The sequence below is a fragment of the Lycium barbarum genome, chromosome 3 (genome assembly GCF_019175385.1).
Source record: "Lycium barbarum isolate Lr01 chromosome 3, ASM1917538v2, whole genome shotgun sequence".
NCBI lineage: Eukaryota > Viridiplantae > Streptophyta > Magnoliopsida > Solanales > Solanaceae > Lycium > Lycium barbarum.
Window position 1 is genome coordinate 98,010,151 of NC_083339.1, and position 17,074 is coordinate 98,027,224.

General features: G+C 37.2%; 1 protein-coding gene across 4 annotated transcripts; it reads right to left on the bottom strand.

Moving 5' to 3' along the window:
• Positions 1 to 744: 744 nt before the first annotated feature.
• On the bottom strand, positions 745 to 6,005 carry LOC132631653 (uncharacterized). 4 transcript variants are annotated; one of them, XM_060347314.1, is made up of 5 exons: positions 5,858 to 6,005; positions 5,689 to 5,782; positions 5,499 to 5,604; positions 4,951 to 5,380; positions 745 to 985 (listed from the first exon to the last, which is right to left on the bottom strand). In XM_060347314.1, exons 2-5 carry the CDS (start codon positions 5,694 to 5,696, stop codon positions 903 to 905), a joined length of 627 nt encoding a protein of 208 aa, XP_060203297.1. In that variant the 5' UTR covers positions 5,697 to 5,782; positions 5,858 to 6,005; the 3' UTR covers positions 745 to 902. The 4 variants fall into 4 exon arrangements, with proteins under 4 accessions (XP_060203297.1, XP_060203295.1, XP_060203298.1 ...); XM_060347312.1 differs by having other exon boundaries at positions 5,488 to 5,604; XM_060347315.1 differs by having other exon boundaries at positions 5,689 to 5,764; positions 5,858 to 5,968.
• Positions 6,006 to 17,074: the final 11,069 nt, after the last annotated feature.

Sequence of the window (17,074 nt, forward strand, 5' to 3'; positions counted from 1 at the left end):
TGTATATGCATATATATCATGTATATATGTATATTGAAATTGGGCCCCTTTAAATTCCATTTATTTCAGTCGAGCCCAGCCCAATGAAGGGCCAGACTAGGCCCACCCGTCCACTTACACACACAAATACACAAACAGGCCATAAGGTTTTCATTTGGTAAAATGAAAAGGAGATAGGGGCAACCCTAGCCGCCTCTACACCCTTTCCTTCTCTGTCCTCGTCACGTTACCGGATCGGAAAATTTCGTGGGTCCTTGTTGGTGGTACTACCTTTGCAAGACCGAGAATGGCAAGAGCATTTATTGCTCTACCATACACTACTAAAAAACAGGGCTATAGCAACAGAACAAAAACTGTAGCCATAGATACTATAAACGTTGCAGTGGACCTATGGCAGCGGTTTAGGGTCCGTTACTTGGTAGACTGTTGCAATATGTCTATTGCAACGGTACTATGCAACGATTCTTAAACCGTTGCCTCAGACGCACCTATGGAAACAGTTATCCTTTAACCAATGGCAACGATTAATTGTATCTTTTGCAACGGCCAAAATTCGTTGCAATAGGTCTTTTGTAACGGTTCATAACCGTTGCACTAGACATATTGCAACGTTCTGAGTTACGCTCTGGGTTACTTATTGCAACGGTTATTACTTGTTATTGCAACGGTTATTACTAGATATTGGAACAGTTATTACTACCTATTGCAACGGTCAGTACTAGATATTGCAATGTTAGTTATGAGTTGTTGCAACAATAATTAATAAAATCTATTATAACGACTATTATGTGCAATTGTAAGTAATAAAATATAACACACTTTCGTTTATATAAATGACAAAACAAAGTTGTTCATCAACAAAATCTTAATCCAAAATGTACAACTAGTTGTTGGTTGACAATTCAAGAGTTAGCATACATATAATTAAGTTTGCCTTGTTCATTTCTTTCACTGCTTTCATCTCCGCCTTGTTCATTTCTTTCACCTACAAGTTTAAAAGGAACAATAATCAAAGGATAGAAGGAAGAAAGTTCAAAAAAGAAACGGAATAACTATTAAGTAATCAAAAACCCAAAAAATGAAATGCCCAATTCATTTGATTGATTCACCAGAAATTGTTGAATTAATAAGTGCAAAAATCGTGATTAATACAATTGATGAACAACATAAAATAAAAGTACACACACTCCTACCTAAGGCATTAACACTGCCCAAGAGAAGACATTGGCACAAAATTTTGCAACTAATGCTCCAGCTGCCTCTTTAATTTTTAATTTTGCAAGTACTAATACTACTAGGACTATTGTTAGTTTAGGTTCTTCTGTATGTTTAGAATATGTAGTTAACATTTGTAATGCTACCTTGTAGTTATTTTTTGTCATATATGCAATATCTTTTCATTAAAAAAAAAAAGAGAACCTACAAGATCTTTGGTGAAGACATCATGACTATTGCTGATGTATGTATCCTTTATCCATTTATGGGAAAGGATTTGGTAAATGGAAAGATGAAGATCTCTGGTGATGGCTATGTCCCAAGGAATGCAAGAACACAGATTTATATTTGTGCCTTTGATCTTGTTCATTTGACAAGGTTGGTTCTTGTTGATTTATGGTGTGGTGAAATTTTGGTTCAAAGGTGAATATTTTCTCTGTGTCAATGATCCAAATTCCATTGAAAATGAGCTGGTACATAGTTGGTTGATGAGGACTGCTAGTGAGGTGAAGAGAAACAGGCTCTCTAGTTTGGAAAGTATTTCTGATGGTTGTGGCTAGATAGAGATCCTTATATAATTTGGTGAATATGAAACACAAGGTTTGCATAAATACAGCACTGCTTGTTGCTGCTGATGTGAATCAGGAGAGAAATGCAAGGATCAGAAATAATTATACAATTTGCAGATGTGGAGTTCATAAGGGATACAAGTTCATAATAGTTGCAGTTTGTTAGTTTAGAGCAGGCTATTTCATTAGGGGTATAATGGTGGGAAAAGGATTGACACATTTTTTCAAATTTTTTGAAGGCACCAGGGGTATGGTTGGCATAATAGTAGTTGGTGTTCTGAAGAGAAGTGAATTGATGCTTACTTGGTTCATAACTGCAGGCAGCATGGGAACAAGTATATTGCTTTTTTGCTGTACATGGGCTTTGGACATCTGGTGTAGTTCAGGAAGAAATTGGATAAGCTGCAGTTTTGAATTAACATGGAGACACAAGGGTGCTGAGGTGGAGAGGAGTAGGGATCACTGCCATCATGTTCAAGTCCTATGGGAGGAGAACATGATGGTAATTTTTTCTACTAACACTAGTTTCCTTTTTGCAGGTGCCTTGGCATGCAGATACAAAAAGGCTAGCAAAATAGAAATCTTGAAGCCTGTTTATGCTATTTATCTTATTCATATGAGAAATGATGTGGTTTTTTGCTAGTATAGAAGTTCACAAGCATTACATGCAAAAAAGTTGCTAGATGGAGTTGAGAAGCAATATTATTGCAGTTGGACTACAACATGGAATTCATTTAGAGAACCAGCTATGGGACAAAGTAGAGAAATTATTTTTTTGCTGGTTTTCCTCATTTTTTTTGCCGGATTTGGAGTCCTAGTACACTAGCAGGAACTGACCTATTGAAAGGTTTCCATCCTACAGGACATGATATATCAAAGAATACTAGGACACTTATGATTTACATACTGGTCTTACTTAGTGGGTGGTATCAGTACTATGTACTCAAGAATCATCAATAGGTAGAAAGTGTAGTGTTACTGGTATTGCTTCCCAGTTGGATCACATGACTGGGTTTCAACTGGTTTGTTTCAACGTAAGGCTAGAACTGGTTTTTTAATCAGAATTCAGAAGAATGCAACATGTCACTTTCACTGTTGCTGGTTTCAAGTTGAATTTTCAGTGAAGATTGAGGAAATATGGTGCATCAAGGGATCAAACTTGGGACACCATTTGATTGACAGAGATTCTGAGGGAGAGTTAATTTTGTTCAGCTGCAGATTTACAAGAAAGAAGCATTTGTTGCAGGTCACACAACTTGCAGCAGTTGGATCACATCAAAGAACATATCATGGATCATTTTGCAGATTTGAGAGTCTAACAACAGCAGGTCTCAAGTTGCATTATGAGTGCTGTTTTTTGGCATCTGGTGACATGAATTTCCAGTATTATGCCAAATTCTATAACTATGTACTGATTTATATTTACTCTTATCTTGCTTTCAGCGGAAAAAAAAAAAACTTTAACCAAACACATACAACTGTTAGTTAGAAAAAATAAGAATAAAGCTTTTTCACTAAATAACAGAATGATAATCCTACCTTCAAAGCTTAAGGAAAAGTTAGAAATTTTTTCTTACTTCTTTGAGTGTTGAGGACATCTCAGTTTTGTAGTTATATGTCAGATTCTAATTGATACATATGAATGTGATATGTAGAAAAATCTCATCTTTGTAGTTATATATCAAATAAGAGAATATCAAATAGCTTAAAGAAGGCACATGTTCCTTTTTAATTTTAATCCGCATAATTTCATTTAGCAGTCAATCCGTATGTCTTTGGCATTCCCATAACATTTTTCACGCTTGACCAACTGGAAGTTATGTTAAGATGTTTCTTCAAACTATGTAAGATTTTGAATAATCTGTCAATAACAATTTTGCAAAATAAAGTGCAACTTTTTCAAGCTTAGACTGATGCCTCACGTGGTTAAACATTCATCATTCTAGTGATTGACTCTAAGGTGATATTTTACACTTCTAAAAGCCAAAAACTGACCCATACTTCCAATTAAACGTCTTTTTAAAATCAGCTCCATTTAAGTTGCTAGACCAGAATGTCATTAGAAACCTATGAAATAAGTATTGTTTCAATATTGGAAAATAGAGAAGAAATTCCAACAAAGCAAACTTAGTTTCTGCAGTAACAGAGAGGGAATCCAAACTAAACTTCCTATATAACCGACAAGCTTTCATTTTAGAGCTCTCAGGCTCCTCTTATTGTCTTGGAAACTTTTTCATTTTAAACCAAACCCATAAAAATCAATTCCCATTCAGCTTTCTTCTTTATTAGTAACATATTTTTCATTATTAGCTTCAGCCAAAATATGTCAAAGAAGAGTCCAGTTACTCCATTCGATTTTTTAGATGATGAGTCTTATGAGATTACTAAAATCTTGAAGAGAACATATGACTACAATGCTGAAACAGTGGAACACCCTTTATATAACAAGAAAATGGAGGAAAAGAGTGATAAAAATCTTGAAATTTCAACATGCCATGATGAACGAAACAGTTCTAATTCGTCCAAAAAGACATGGGGTTCAAGAACTGGAGGTGATAATGATGATATTGTTGGCAGTGAAGTTATAAAAGAAGAAAGCAACATTGGAGAAGAGGAATTTGAAAATCAACAAGTTGACAAGAATCATCAATATCATATCATAAGAGCCATTGAATTAATGAATTCACTGCTGATTTTTTTCATTAATCACTTGTGCGTATTATCCAGTTTAGATACAAAACTACTAATTCACTACTTAGTAAGACATCTTATGCAGGTTCATTTTTCAATTAATAACATGTCGTAGAGAAATCGTAGCCATATTAGCTACAGAAATATGCAAAAGTATTTTTGTCATAATCAATGTGAAGCAGCTGCTTTGTTTTGTTCATGGTGTTTTCTGTAAATTATACTCCCTCCATCCTAAATTATATGTCACACTTTCCCTTTTAGTCAGTCGACGGATTTTAGCTCCATTATTTAAACTAAAAAAAAAAATCTTGTCGCAATAGTAGAAAAGCCTTTTTCTTTAAAATAACAAAAACCAAGAAGAAGATCACAGTCGCAACAATACCAGCAAAAGAAGAAGAAGTAGAAGTTGTAGAAGAAGCAGAAGCAGAAGCAGAAGAGAAAGAAGAGGCAGGAGAAGAAAAAGAAAAATTCTGACCCTGATCTTTGCCCCCAATAGAAGGACGATGAATTGGCTGAATAGTTGTTGCTCGTGTTGAGAAAGCTTCAACCAATGTCGCTAAAAGGTTAGCATCAATTGGTAATCCTGAACATTGAAGTTTTGTTGTTAAATTTTCTACAATTTCTTGTCTCATCGTTGTACTTTGTTCCTCAAATTGTTCTTTTTGTTCCTCCAGTTTTTCCTCCATTAATCTCATCATCCACTCTTCCATCTTTTGCACGAGATCATTTGTTGCATTTGAAGAGTGTTTGAAATGTACAACTTTCCCTTTTAAAGTAGTTTTAGTAACCCCTCGTCCATACAATCTTAAACGTCCTGAATGTTCACGCCCCATGACGGAAGCAAATGCATTAATTGACTCATTACCATCTTCATTTTGTTGCATTTCAATATTTTCCATCTCAGCCTATAATGCAAATTAAAAGAAAAAAAAGAAATCAAGTACATATAAAAAAAAAACAATCAGAACAAATAATTTAACTCAGCAAAATAAAAATTAGATAGAATTCACACAATTTTTCTACTTGTATCTTCTTCTGTATCCTTGTATGATCGACCAAGTTTTCTTTTTCTTGTAGCCACAAAGATTTCCTTAAGTGATAGAGGATCGGATGTTTCCCTATCTTTTGCCTAGATACATTGAAAGAGGATATCAAATATCTTCTTTAAAGAAACAAAAAGTTCATATATTTAATGATAAATAAGAGCGCATACCAAATCATTGCGGACTAGAGCAAAGCTTTTTTTGCCAACAGTATGTGGATTCATAGAAATCCATTTCTATATTTTTCTAAGCTTTCAAAAAACCCTTCAGTGGAATTTCAGATTTTAAAAAATAATACCACTAAAAATAAATGACAAAGGAAGAGATTTGGTCCCACACCTGTAGAATGCAAAGAGAGAGAAGAAGCCTTCACCGGAGAAGAAACCTTAGCCGGAGAAGAAGATGTTGATGCTGAAGAAGACGCCCTTTGTTGGTATTGAGTTCTAAAGCCTATAGTGTGACACACGAATGTTTTATACCCAGAAATATTTTGGGTTACTTTTTAATTAAAAAAAAAACTTTGGTGGGTGACTGAAATTAGTGAGTGAAAATAATTGGGAAACGGAACCGTTGCCATAGCCTTTTTTTCCGAAAAAACCATTGCCACAGAGCAATTTATTGCAATGAGTTCCACAACCGTTGCCATATTTAACTCTGTGGCAACGGTTTTATGACTAATGCAACGGTTTAATTTTGAAACTGTATTATTAGGTCTGATGGACTACTACAACGGTTGTAACCGTTGTTGTAGACTATCTATTGCAACGGTTACATATCCGTAGCTAAAAAAAACCGTTGCTACAGGCTTGTTTTCTAGTAGTGATATCTCAGCAATTTTTCATCGATCCTTGTCAAAACGCGGTATTATCTCACATCCTTTTTACTTTTTCTGCTTTCTTTCAACGGGCATGACTGAATCCTTAATGGATTTTGTTTTTACTTGATTTGGATCTAGCATTTTTCTTGGTCTTAAAGCATTTGAGCGGATTTGATTTATTTTGGGGCAATACTGGCCCTTGATGTGTTTTTAAGAAAATCTTGACCCTTGATTTTGTGGAGGAAGAAGGCTTGTTCGAAAATACTAGCTTGTCCCACATTGGGGAGTTGGGGTTTCTTTTTGCAAGTTTGGGGTTCTATATATAGAACCCCCAAACTACGTTTTAAAAAAGGCTTTTGGCAGATATGAGCATTTGAACACTTTCATTTGCAGAGATAAAGGTTGAATACCTAGGGTTTTGGATTTGTTTGCTTGAAACCTTTAATTTTCAACCTAGTTTAAAAAAATTTAAAATTCTATTTATTGTGGTTGTTTGGTTTTCTGGGTAATTCTGAGCATTTTGGGGAATATTTGTGGTCTCCAAGTTCGAATTTCGACTAGAAGGCTGCACAAAAAGGAGGTAATTTTCCTTTGAATTTTCTTTCTATTTCTTTTTTCCTTAGTAGTTTGTTGTGCTAGTTTGTTTATTTGTTCAGTTAAGCTTCGTTTGTTTTGTTTAATACAATGTACTCTATGTGTGTGATTAGTTCAATTAATTAGATTTGTATGTCTACTTAGTATGATTTAGTTGAAGTACGAAAGATTATATGGGTAGTTTAAAGTATGTTGATTAGATGAACATTAATTCTGCTTTCAATAATTGAGTTTGCTTAACATATTTAGATAATTTGGCTTAATCAAGATATACCACATTGACTTTGGCTTTAATAACTTGATCAATCCCAACCAAACATGCTTTATTTGTTAGCCTTATATAACCTGTTTAAAATAAAAAATAGAGTTCTATAGTTTAAGTCTTGATATGATGAAGAAAGGGTGCTTATGCACTGTTAAAATCAAACTAGCCGCATCCTAAGTTATTTGGCTTGACTTAGTTAAGTGTCTGATCCGTGTGGCCAAATGTGCCCTTCTTCTAGTTAATTTCATGCCTAAATTTATTCATGTCCAACCCTGTACTGTGTTGCTTAAATAAGGTGTGTGTTGTTGCTTTGTTGGGAGCTGGTTAGATGACTATTAGATATTGTTGACTTGAACAATGTGTATTATTATCTTGTGGGGATACAATTAGATGGTTATTAGATATTGTTAGTTTGAATATGATCAGTAAAGTTAAGTTTTAACTTGACTGTTTTTTTGCTATAACTCTCCTAGTCTAGTTTTTTTGGTCTATTTGGCCTGATGGTCTAATGTTTGATGGGCAGTACTGCAATAATTTTAAGTCTGGAGAACTTTCTTGGTTGATCCCATTGAATTAGACAATGTTTAAACTTTTTACTCCTGTCTTATGTTAACTTCTACTAAATCTGATGTCTTAACATGTCAAGCTTGGCTTGGCTTAAGCTACTACTTGTTTAAATCTTGGCACTTTGTCAAAAATAGGAGTATTTTTCCTAGTTGATAGTAGTATTTGTTTATTGCTTTGCTTTGCTCTGAAACTGCCTGCACACCACTCTTAGCGAATTTCAAAATCAAATGGTACATGAATCTTTTGAGGTTTTGTTTGGAATGGAATTGTACCTTTAAATATTAAATTGACTTGTCTATGGTAAGTAAGAACTTTACATGCTCCTTGGAAAGTATGAGGCTTATGCCATCAAGTTGATTAAATGGTTTTAATTAAAAAAAGGGTCCTAGAATGAGTTCTAAGTTTTAGAATTCATATTCAGTATTTTCTAAAATTTGTATTTATAGTCTATAAGACTCATGATAACAGTCAAGAATCTTGTGTTTGGGTAAGAAGTGATGAGATGTTGGTCCTTCAAATCTGTTACAAATTGCCTCATGAGGCAGTTCTGTGTAGGACATGTCTCAGTTTGCAATAGCTATAGCATTATCATTGTTCCTTAGTTTGAAAAGAAAGTGATTTCAAAATCTGTTTGCCCTGCTTGTTTATGACTTTGTCTTGCAACTATGTACATTTGTTTCTCTCTATCTGTGTCTGACTAAAGGACTTATTTGCAAAGTTAGATGTAGAATTAATATATAGTATGTGTGTGATCATGGGCTTAAAAAAAAAACTAAGTTGGCAAGAGGATATCATTTGATATTCAGTAAAAAAAAGAGTAGGAATATTCATAATCACATATCTTCTTGACACTTGACTTGTAAATCTTTTCTTTTTTCCCGATTCTGTCTGTTTTGCTGGGTTGAAACTTCTACATTTGAGGGTCTATCATCTCTGTTTCATCATCTACTTTATAGAGTTGTTTTTTTTTTCAACAATGAATGAAAGGATATACCCAGATATATAAAATATACTCAAAGTCTACACACCTCAAAAGTGTATAAAAGTTGGTATATCTAACATATATGGGGCATATCACTGCTATGAGTCTGTTGGCCTTAATATTTGTTTTAGTCCTGGGAGTTTAGGGACTGTTTCTTGGTTTTTTTCTAAGTGACTAAGTGTAATTCATTAGTTAGCCCAGTTTTGTTATATTTCTGATAAGTGGTGCTATTTGGGGTTAAGGTTCTTCCTCACTATTGTTTTTGCTTAAGCCTGATTGTCTTTAAAAGGTGTTCACTATTAAATGTCGTAATACATTCAACTGGATTGTATATTATGTGTATGCTATAGCTAGTTTTTGTAGTGAGTTGTACATACAAATATTGATGCTTTTTCTCTTGTATACCATAAGCTTAACACATAAATGGAGATGCTTAATAGCACTCAAGGATTAAGCTTAAGCCTTCCCTGGTGTCAGCCATGCCTGGGGTTCCTAGAAACACCTTGGATCTTGTGCGGCATTAGGAACAAGAGGGTGAAACCTTTCCTTTTCTGGGCTATTCTTATATCTCCATGGGTGTGTATACCCATGGTATATGATTTTGAGTTGTGTATATTTGTATGGCACTGCCTACTTTTTATTTTAAGAATACTGTTCTTGTGGACTTTTCTATTTGTTTTAAATGTTTGGGTCTGTTTTATGGGCCTTGGGTTATTCACAAATTTTGGGCCTCCCCATTTTATGATGAATGGCCTGCCCTATATATATATATATGTTACACGAGTCCGCTTTTTATTTGCCATTTTGGTTTGAACAAATGCTAATCTTTATTCCTTTCTATTCTTCCTAGCATAAAATACTTGGTCTTGGGCGATCCACTTGCATAAACCTATTGGGCTGAGGGTCCAATAACTCATTTTTTGATCGAGTCCGCGAAAAAATAAAATAGGAAGGGAAGCAAAATTATTTGAGGCCCAACTATGGGTGAAAATAGTCTATTGGTGGGCTTGGTAGGCCCACTAGCCAGAGTTCCTTCCTTTGTGTTTATTATTATTATTATTATTATTATTATTATTATTATTATTATTATTATCTATTCATGTATATGTATTTGTAAAAAACATTAAAAATATTGGAACCCTTGTGCATGCTAGAGCGTAGGTAGAACACTTAGTATTTTAAGAGATCGCCAAAAACTTTTTTTAAAAAATTCGGTTAATGATTAATTTGGCATAAAACTGGAACTTGGTTTGATTTTGAGTTTCTCAAATTAGTTTAAATGACACGGCTAATGGCAAAAGAAATTTGGGGATCTTGGTTAAGTTTAAAAAAATGGAGCTACGTTTAATGTTTTTTCCTTTAAGATGACCAACAATGAAATGAATTTACAAGCTATCATCCATGATTTGAAAAAAAGGGCAAACTGCTTAATATTTTGAAATTGGTTGGAAATAGTCTGTTTACAAAACTCGAAAGACTATTTTTTGAAATTTGGACCTGATCCTTGGAAACAAAAGAGAATTTCCATACATTGCCTAAAAGTGGGAATAGCTTTTGGACTTAGTAAAAATCTGTTGAGATTGTGATTGGTTTGGGCTTGACAGCCCCAAAACAAAAGGGACTGAAATGATTAAAACTTATTGGACCAAGATTGAGGACTTTGGGTTTGGAATATAAGTTGACTTTATGGGCTTAAATGATAAAATTGGACTTAAAAGGGTTGTATTTCCTTACATTTATAGATATATATGTATAAAATCGGAGATATACTCCCTATTTTCTATATATACGCACAATAAAACCCGTAAGTACTAAACCCATTTTGTTAGGACTAGAATAATAGCGACTCTACTTGGGAGAAATCCCGGGTGTGTCCTAGTCTGGCAACGAAGTGAGTTGAGCACTTGGGTGGATTTTAAAATCAAAACCCATTTTTTTACAAAGGGGAATTTTTCAAAAAAATTTCTTGGAACCATGCTATGATATGAAAAGCAATTACATTTTTGCAGAAAATTTAAAACACTCTTTTGCAAATAAATACATTAGTCACATATTGAAACTCGTAGGTCAACCGTATTCTATGGATATTTAATACTAGGGTGCGTAAAACCTTCCCTAGGGGATCACCAGAACCCTTATCTCGAACTTTGGTCCAATGGATTTTTACCTTCTTTGAAAAAATCTTTAACCCGGTTTTCCTAATTTTCCATAATAAACTAGGTGGCGACTCTAAAAATATAAAAATCCAATTAGAGCACCAACAACCTCGTAGTAACTTTTATTCCTGACCCGCGTAAAAGCGAACCGTAACAGATGACGACTCTGTTGGGGATTTTTCTGGGTTCTAACCATAAGGGTTTCAATATAATGTGATTGTAACTGTATTTATTTGCCTATGTATTTAATTTTTGCAATTTTGAACTGTCAATCATATCATATCATAAACTCCACCACTCTTGAGAAACAACATGGTTTCAAAGGGGACACGCGGGATCGCGGTCTAGCCTTCACTAAAAATCCCGAAACACCCTTTATTTGGATCACGTTGAATGTTAAGTTGGTGTGCGGTCACCCAACGGCCGACAACGGTTTATCCCAAATAGTCCGCTCTGGTCCAAGGTCAATTCGAAAAAATCCATTCTTGCGTAAGCCTAAGATAGAGCTAAGCCAAATCCAAATGAGAAGTAGACTGGGTTGTTTTGATATTTTAAACGTATCCAAACCCGATAAGGAGACTACCCCGTGTCAAGTACGGTCTATGACCCGAAAAACACCGCATATCATATTATGTGCTATTTGGAAACATTTAAATGTGCCTTTTAATGAAACCATTGCCTAGTGGGGGGGAGGGGGGATTAACCTTGGGTTTTGTTTTGTAAATGTGAATCAATTTGAACTTTGATATGGTCCTGACTACACCTGAGCTGCTGCGGATTTGGTGGGGCCAAATGTCGCCGGAAGACAAAAGAGTAATCCCATGTCATTTAGGAAATTTGACATCCATCATGACTATGACTGGTTGCAAGGAGTTGATAGAAGTAATTACCAAATTCTGGGATAGAGATCGGATGGTTTTCAGATTTGGGGATGACATCGAAATGACACAAACACTAGAGGAGTTTAGGGATGTGTTAACTAGCGTAGGCTCGGGGATGAAAAGAAGAAAGAAACTGACCAAAATGCCTTGATCCCAGAAAAATCCACCTACTCCCAAATTTGTAGGATGCTTTCTTTAAACTACGCCAATTGGGCCTATGGCCCCACCAGACCCTTCAGAGAGTTGTACAGAAGGTTTGGAAGCCCGGATGGATTTGCGGAACATCCCAAAGAATTCAAGACTTATGCCGACTTGACGGCTACCAAACCCTTGGCCTTCGCCATTTTATTTTTGGGATCTATGATTTTCCCCAAAGATTGTTCCTTAGCCATAGATACCCGAATCATTTCAGTCACCCATGCCATCTTTTACGACATAACCCAAAAAGAAGAAACCAAATATTTTGACATTACTCCGATCATATTAGCCGATTTGTACCGAGCCCTGAGTCACTGCCGGAATCATTATAAATACTTCCAAGGTTGTAATTTACTCCTGCAATGGTGGATCCTCAAACATATAGTGAAAGTTACGGGTGACCAATACCTAAGTAAGCCGGCTGAAAGGGATAATCTTTGTGATTTTCACTCGAAGTTCAGATAACAAAACAGGCAAAGTTAGACATTCACTTTCTCCAGACTGAAGGAAGAAAGCATTCAATGGATGTTCCATGACTTTGTATCCACTGAAGTTATAGTTAAAGGGAGAAAGTGCCTATTCTTGCCGCTTATGGGAATTAGAGGGATTCGCCCTTATGCTCCGGCCTGAGTTTTAAGACAATTGGGGAGAATTCATGTCATACCCCAGGTTGGAGGCATGGGAGATTTCATCATTGACTACGACATTGACAGACCACCAAGAGCTTTGGATTTTGTCCGAGAATGGAAGGGTTACATGATTTGGGTTCCTGATACCTTAGCTGAAGATAGGTTTCGTCCGGGTTATGTCATAGAATATAAGGACTGGTTGAGGGCCGACTTGCAAGGCACACTTCCTCCTAGGCCTATTCCCTATAGCTGTGTCCAAGAGAAGGATTCGCAAATTGAGATCCGAACCCGTTTGATACAACAGAGAGCTGACGACAGGGATGCTAAGTATTAGGAGAAAATTGAGCATAATAAGGCCGTCATATAGAGTCTGAGGCATGAGTTGGAGCTTACCAACGGTTGTTTGGTTGAGCTAGATGACCGAATGAATAAGATTCTAGACGATGTTGCTCCGCTGACCTTCACACAGAAAGGGTTTCTTATGGAAGACACTTTGACGTCAGCCCATCTTCATATCAAGACTTCTCTCCGGAAAGCAAAGAAAGCAAAGACTGATAGGGATTAGGCTTCATCATCTAGTATTGGGGGATATTTCTACTGATTTATTTTTATGCATTGTCTTTACTTTATCTTTTGTACCCCTACGGGGAAGAATATTATTATTAATGATTATGGGGCAATGGTTTAATGTTACACCTTGGAAAAAATTTCCATTGGTACGTAAGTGAACGAACTAGTGATAAGTATGAGTGCATGAGGTCCATGAGCAAGAAATGACATTTGATGACCTTAGGCGAGATTTCGAAGGTATCCGATGTGAGATGAGAAAGTTGGCTAAGTTAAGATGAGATATAAGGTGAGCAATGCATGTGCATAGACGTGGGTGATTAAAATGAGAAGTCTAAGAGCTATGAAAAGTTGCAGATTTGAAATCTGCCCAGTGGTCGTAAAGTGCAAAATACGGACCGTAAATTGGTATACGGTCCGTAAACTGGCAGTCCTAAATTACCATGCAAGACTTCGACTTTCTGCCCAGTTGAGAATGGTAAAATACGACCAGGAGGACGGACCGTAAAGTGATTTACGGCCCGTAAACCATGGTCGTAAATCACCATGCATGCAACCAAAGTTTCTAGTTCTGGAAATGGTTAAAGACGACCACGAGGGACGGTCCATAAAGTGGAATACGGACCGTAAACCTCCATGAACGACCACTGTTCACCCAGCACAGATTTTTGCAATTCATTAAATAAGGGAACCAACACTTATTTTATTTCATTACAACATTACACCACTTCTCTCTAAAACCTCTCTCTACATTTATTATACAAGTTTTTAAGGATATTTAAGGATCAACAACATAAAACAAGGTGAATCAAGAGTAAGAACATCATCAAAGATCATCTAGGTCAAGAAATCCAAATGGAGAAAAACTAGGGTTTTGCTCAAAGTGGAGTATTATTAATCAAAGCTTGTTCCTACAACTTCTAAGGTAAGATTCATGATTTTTACATGATGTTTAAGGTATTGAAGAGTTGAAATACATGGATTGTAGGAAATATGGTCAAGTAGGTCATGAATGATGAATAGTGACATTTTGAGGAATAATTTGAATTGAATCATGAATGTTGTTGTGTTGTGATATGAATGCATTATAAATGGTACTAAGATCATGAACTAGATACTTTAGACGAATGGATGAAGTTGGATGTTATGACCATGAATATGGGTGAATTAGAGGAAAATTAAGGAATCTAGATAATGTGGCTAATTCTAATGACTAATGGCCATTGTTATGATATTAATGAAGGTATAGACGCTAGCATTGGAAGGAAGCGTACAAATGTAGAATAGTCCGACGAAAAGGTATGTAAGGCTAACCCTTCTTTCATAAGGCATGGTTCCTTGGCCAAACTCTTAAATCCTCTATATGAGTATGTTGTATTCAAACGATTGACACTCCGAGCTCATAAGCTCACGATCCTCGATATGTGCTACGATTGTACTACGCACCCCATATGACGAGTAAGCATAAGATATAGATGTAGCGAAAATGATGATGATAGTGATGACGATGATAATAATAATGATGCTAAAGGTGCCTACGGGCTATTATACTTACATGTGCCTATGAAGGGCTATAATGACACCCCGAGCTTATAACGCCGGGTAGGATATATGTATATGAATATGTATAAAGTATGTATAAGATTACGAAACGCGCGCACACCTCTGCAGATGGTACGGATAACCCTGAAACCTTGGTAGGGCCAGGTATGAGTAACCTTGAGCCTTGGTTGGCCAAGTATGTATGAAACACCGATCCTATGTGGTCGGGTATGCTATGTAAATGCCATGTATATGAAATGACTATGTATATAATATGAATATGAATGTGATAAGACTATGTATAAGAATACGAATAAGGACATGTATATGAATATGAGCACAAGTATGGTACGAGTACTATTATGGAATATGGATGATGACGTAGGTGTACAAATACGTATGAAAAATGGAAAGTCCTACGAAAGGCAGGTAAGCGCTATGACGATGATATTATTGTCTCCCCCCTCCTATGCTATTTCATATGTTGTTCATGATGCTTATTTATTGATGTTGCTCATGCTTTACATACTCAGTACATTCTTCGTACTGACGTCCTTTTGTTTGTGGAGGCTGCGTCATGCTCGCAGGTGCACAGGGAGACAGACTTGATCCATAGCTGCCTATTCGGAGATTACATAGAGAGCTCCATTTCCTTCGGAGCCATATCTTTTGGGTACTCATTCTTTTGTGTATATAATTATGGTCATAGCGGGGTCCAGTCCCGCTAATGTGATATGTTATACTCTTAGAGGCTCGTAGACATGTGTGTGTGTGGGTAGATGTGTTTGGCCTTGTCGGCCTATGTTTTGTATATCATTTTGTCGGCCACGTTGGCCCATGTATATTGATGTGGCATAGATGCCTATGATGATATAAATGTGCTGTTGTCCAAATGGGACTAGTTGACGAATGAATGGAAATGCATGTATAATTATGTGTCTCACCTAGATGTAAGCATAAGAGTAAGTTAAGAGGGTGCCCGGGTGGGCTAGCACCGGGTGCTCGTCGCGGCCCCGAGTCGGGTCGTGACAAAAGTGGTATCAGAGCAGTTCAGTCCTAGGGTGTGTCAACGAGCCGTGTCTAGTAGAGTCTTGGTTATGGGTGTGTTGCGCGCCATACTTATAAACAAGAAGCTGTGGACATTTTAAGAATAAATGACCTTCTTTCTTCATAAGAATCGTGCGATAGAGCTATGATGTAGGATTTTCTTGCTCCTAAATCGTGTGTTGTGTATTTCAGAGATGCCTAAAAAGGGAAAGACTACGGCAGCCCAAAAGGGCAAGACGGTGGCAGAGAAGCGGGCTAAGAAAGCACCGCCACCGGTAGTAGAGGAAAGTGAGTCCCATGGTGCGGCTCAGTCTCAGCCCTCCCAGACAGTGCCCGTCTCTGAGGAGCGTGAGGGAGCCTCAGCCCCAGATGCAGCACCTGCAGCTCCTCTACCAAATGCTTCGGGCCAAGATGTAAAAGAGGCCATTACTTTATTGACTCAATTGGTTGCGGCCCAGGCTCAGAGGCACAGTTCAGGGTATGGTGATAGGGATTTTAGTGCAAGAGCCCGTGATTTCATTACTTTGAACCCTCCGGAATTCTTTGGGTCAAAGCTGGAGAAGGATCCTCAGGATTTCATCGATGGTATGCTAAGGACGCTCCGATTGATACATGCTTCAGACACCGAGTCGGTAGAGCTAGCGTCATATAGATTGAGAGGTGTCTCGATCCAGTGGTATACAGTATGGATGGCTTCACGGGGAGCCAATGCACCTCCCCCGGTATGGCAAGAGTTTGTTGATGCTGTTCTCCGTCATTATATGCCTCCAGAAGTTCGGCGAGCAAGGGCCGATAAATTCTTGAACTTGAGGCAAGGAAGCATGAGTGCCCTAGAGTATAGCCTCCGTTTTAACTCCTTGGACAGGTATGCTTCGGCCATGGTAGCTGATATGGGCGACAGGGTACACCGATTTGTAAAGGTCCTAGGGCCCCATCTGATGGATAAATGCTTGACTGTGTCCCTTCAGGACGGTATGGACATTGCACGCATTCAGGCACATGCTCAGAACTTAGAAGAAAGCCTACAGCAGCGAAGAGGTGAACGTGAGCAAGATCGGGGACATAACAAGAGGGCCAGATCTTCAGGCCCAATGAGTGAGTCCCGAAGCAGACACAGGCAACAGTTCCCTAGACATTCGGGCTATTCTATGACCAGTGCACCTCTACGGTTTTCAGGCCAGAGCCTTGATAGATCTACTCATCCCGGGCCGAGTCAGAGTTATTCTGGGTCCCAGTTTAGGGGTGATTCAGGCCAGTCAAGGCCACCTATACCACGATGTTCCCAGTGTGGGAAGTCGCATTGGGGTCAAT

Coding starts and splice junctions, on each gene's coding strand:
- LOC132631653 (XM_060347312.1), bottom strand. CDS start 5,742: ATGAATCCACATACTGTTGGCAAAAAAAGCTTTGCTCTAGTCCGCAAT. Junction 5,605..5,688: donor CTCTAGTCCGCAATGATTTG/GTATGCGCTCTT, acceptor CAATGTATCTAG/GCAAAAGATAGGGAAACATC. Junction 986..4,950: donor TATTGGGGGCAAAGATCAGG/GTCAGAATTTTT, acceptor TTAAACTTGTAG/GTGAAAGAAATGAACAAGGC.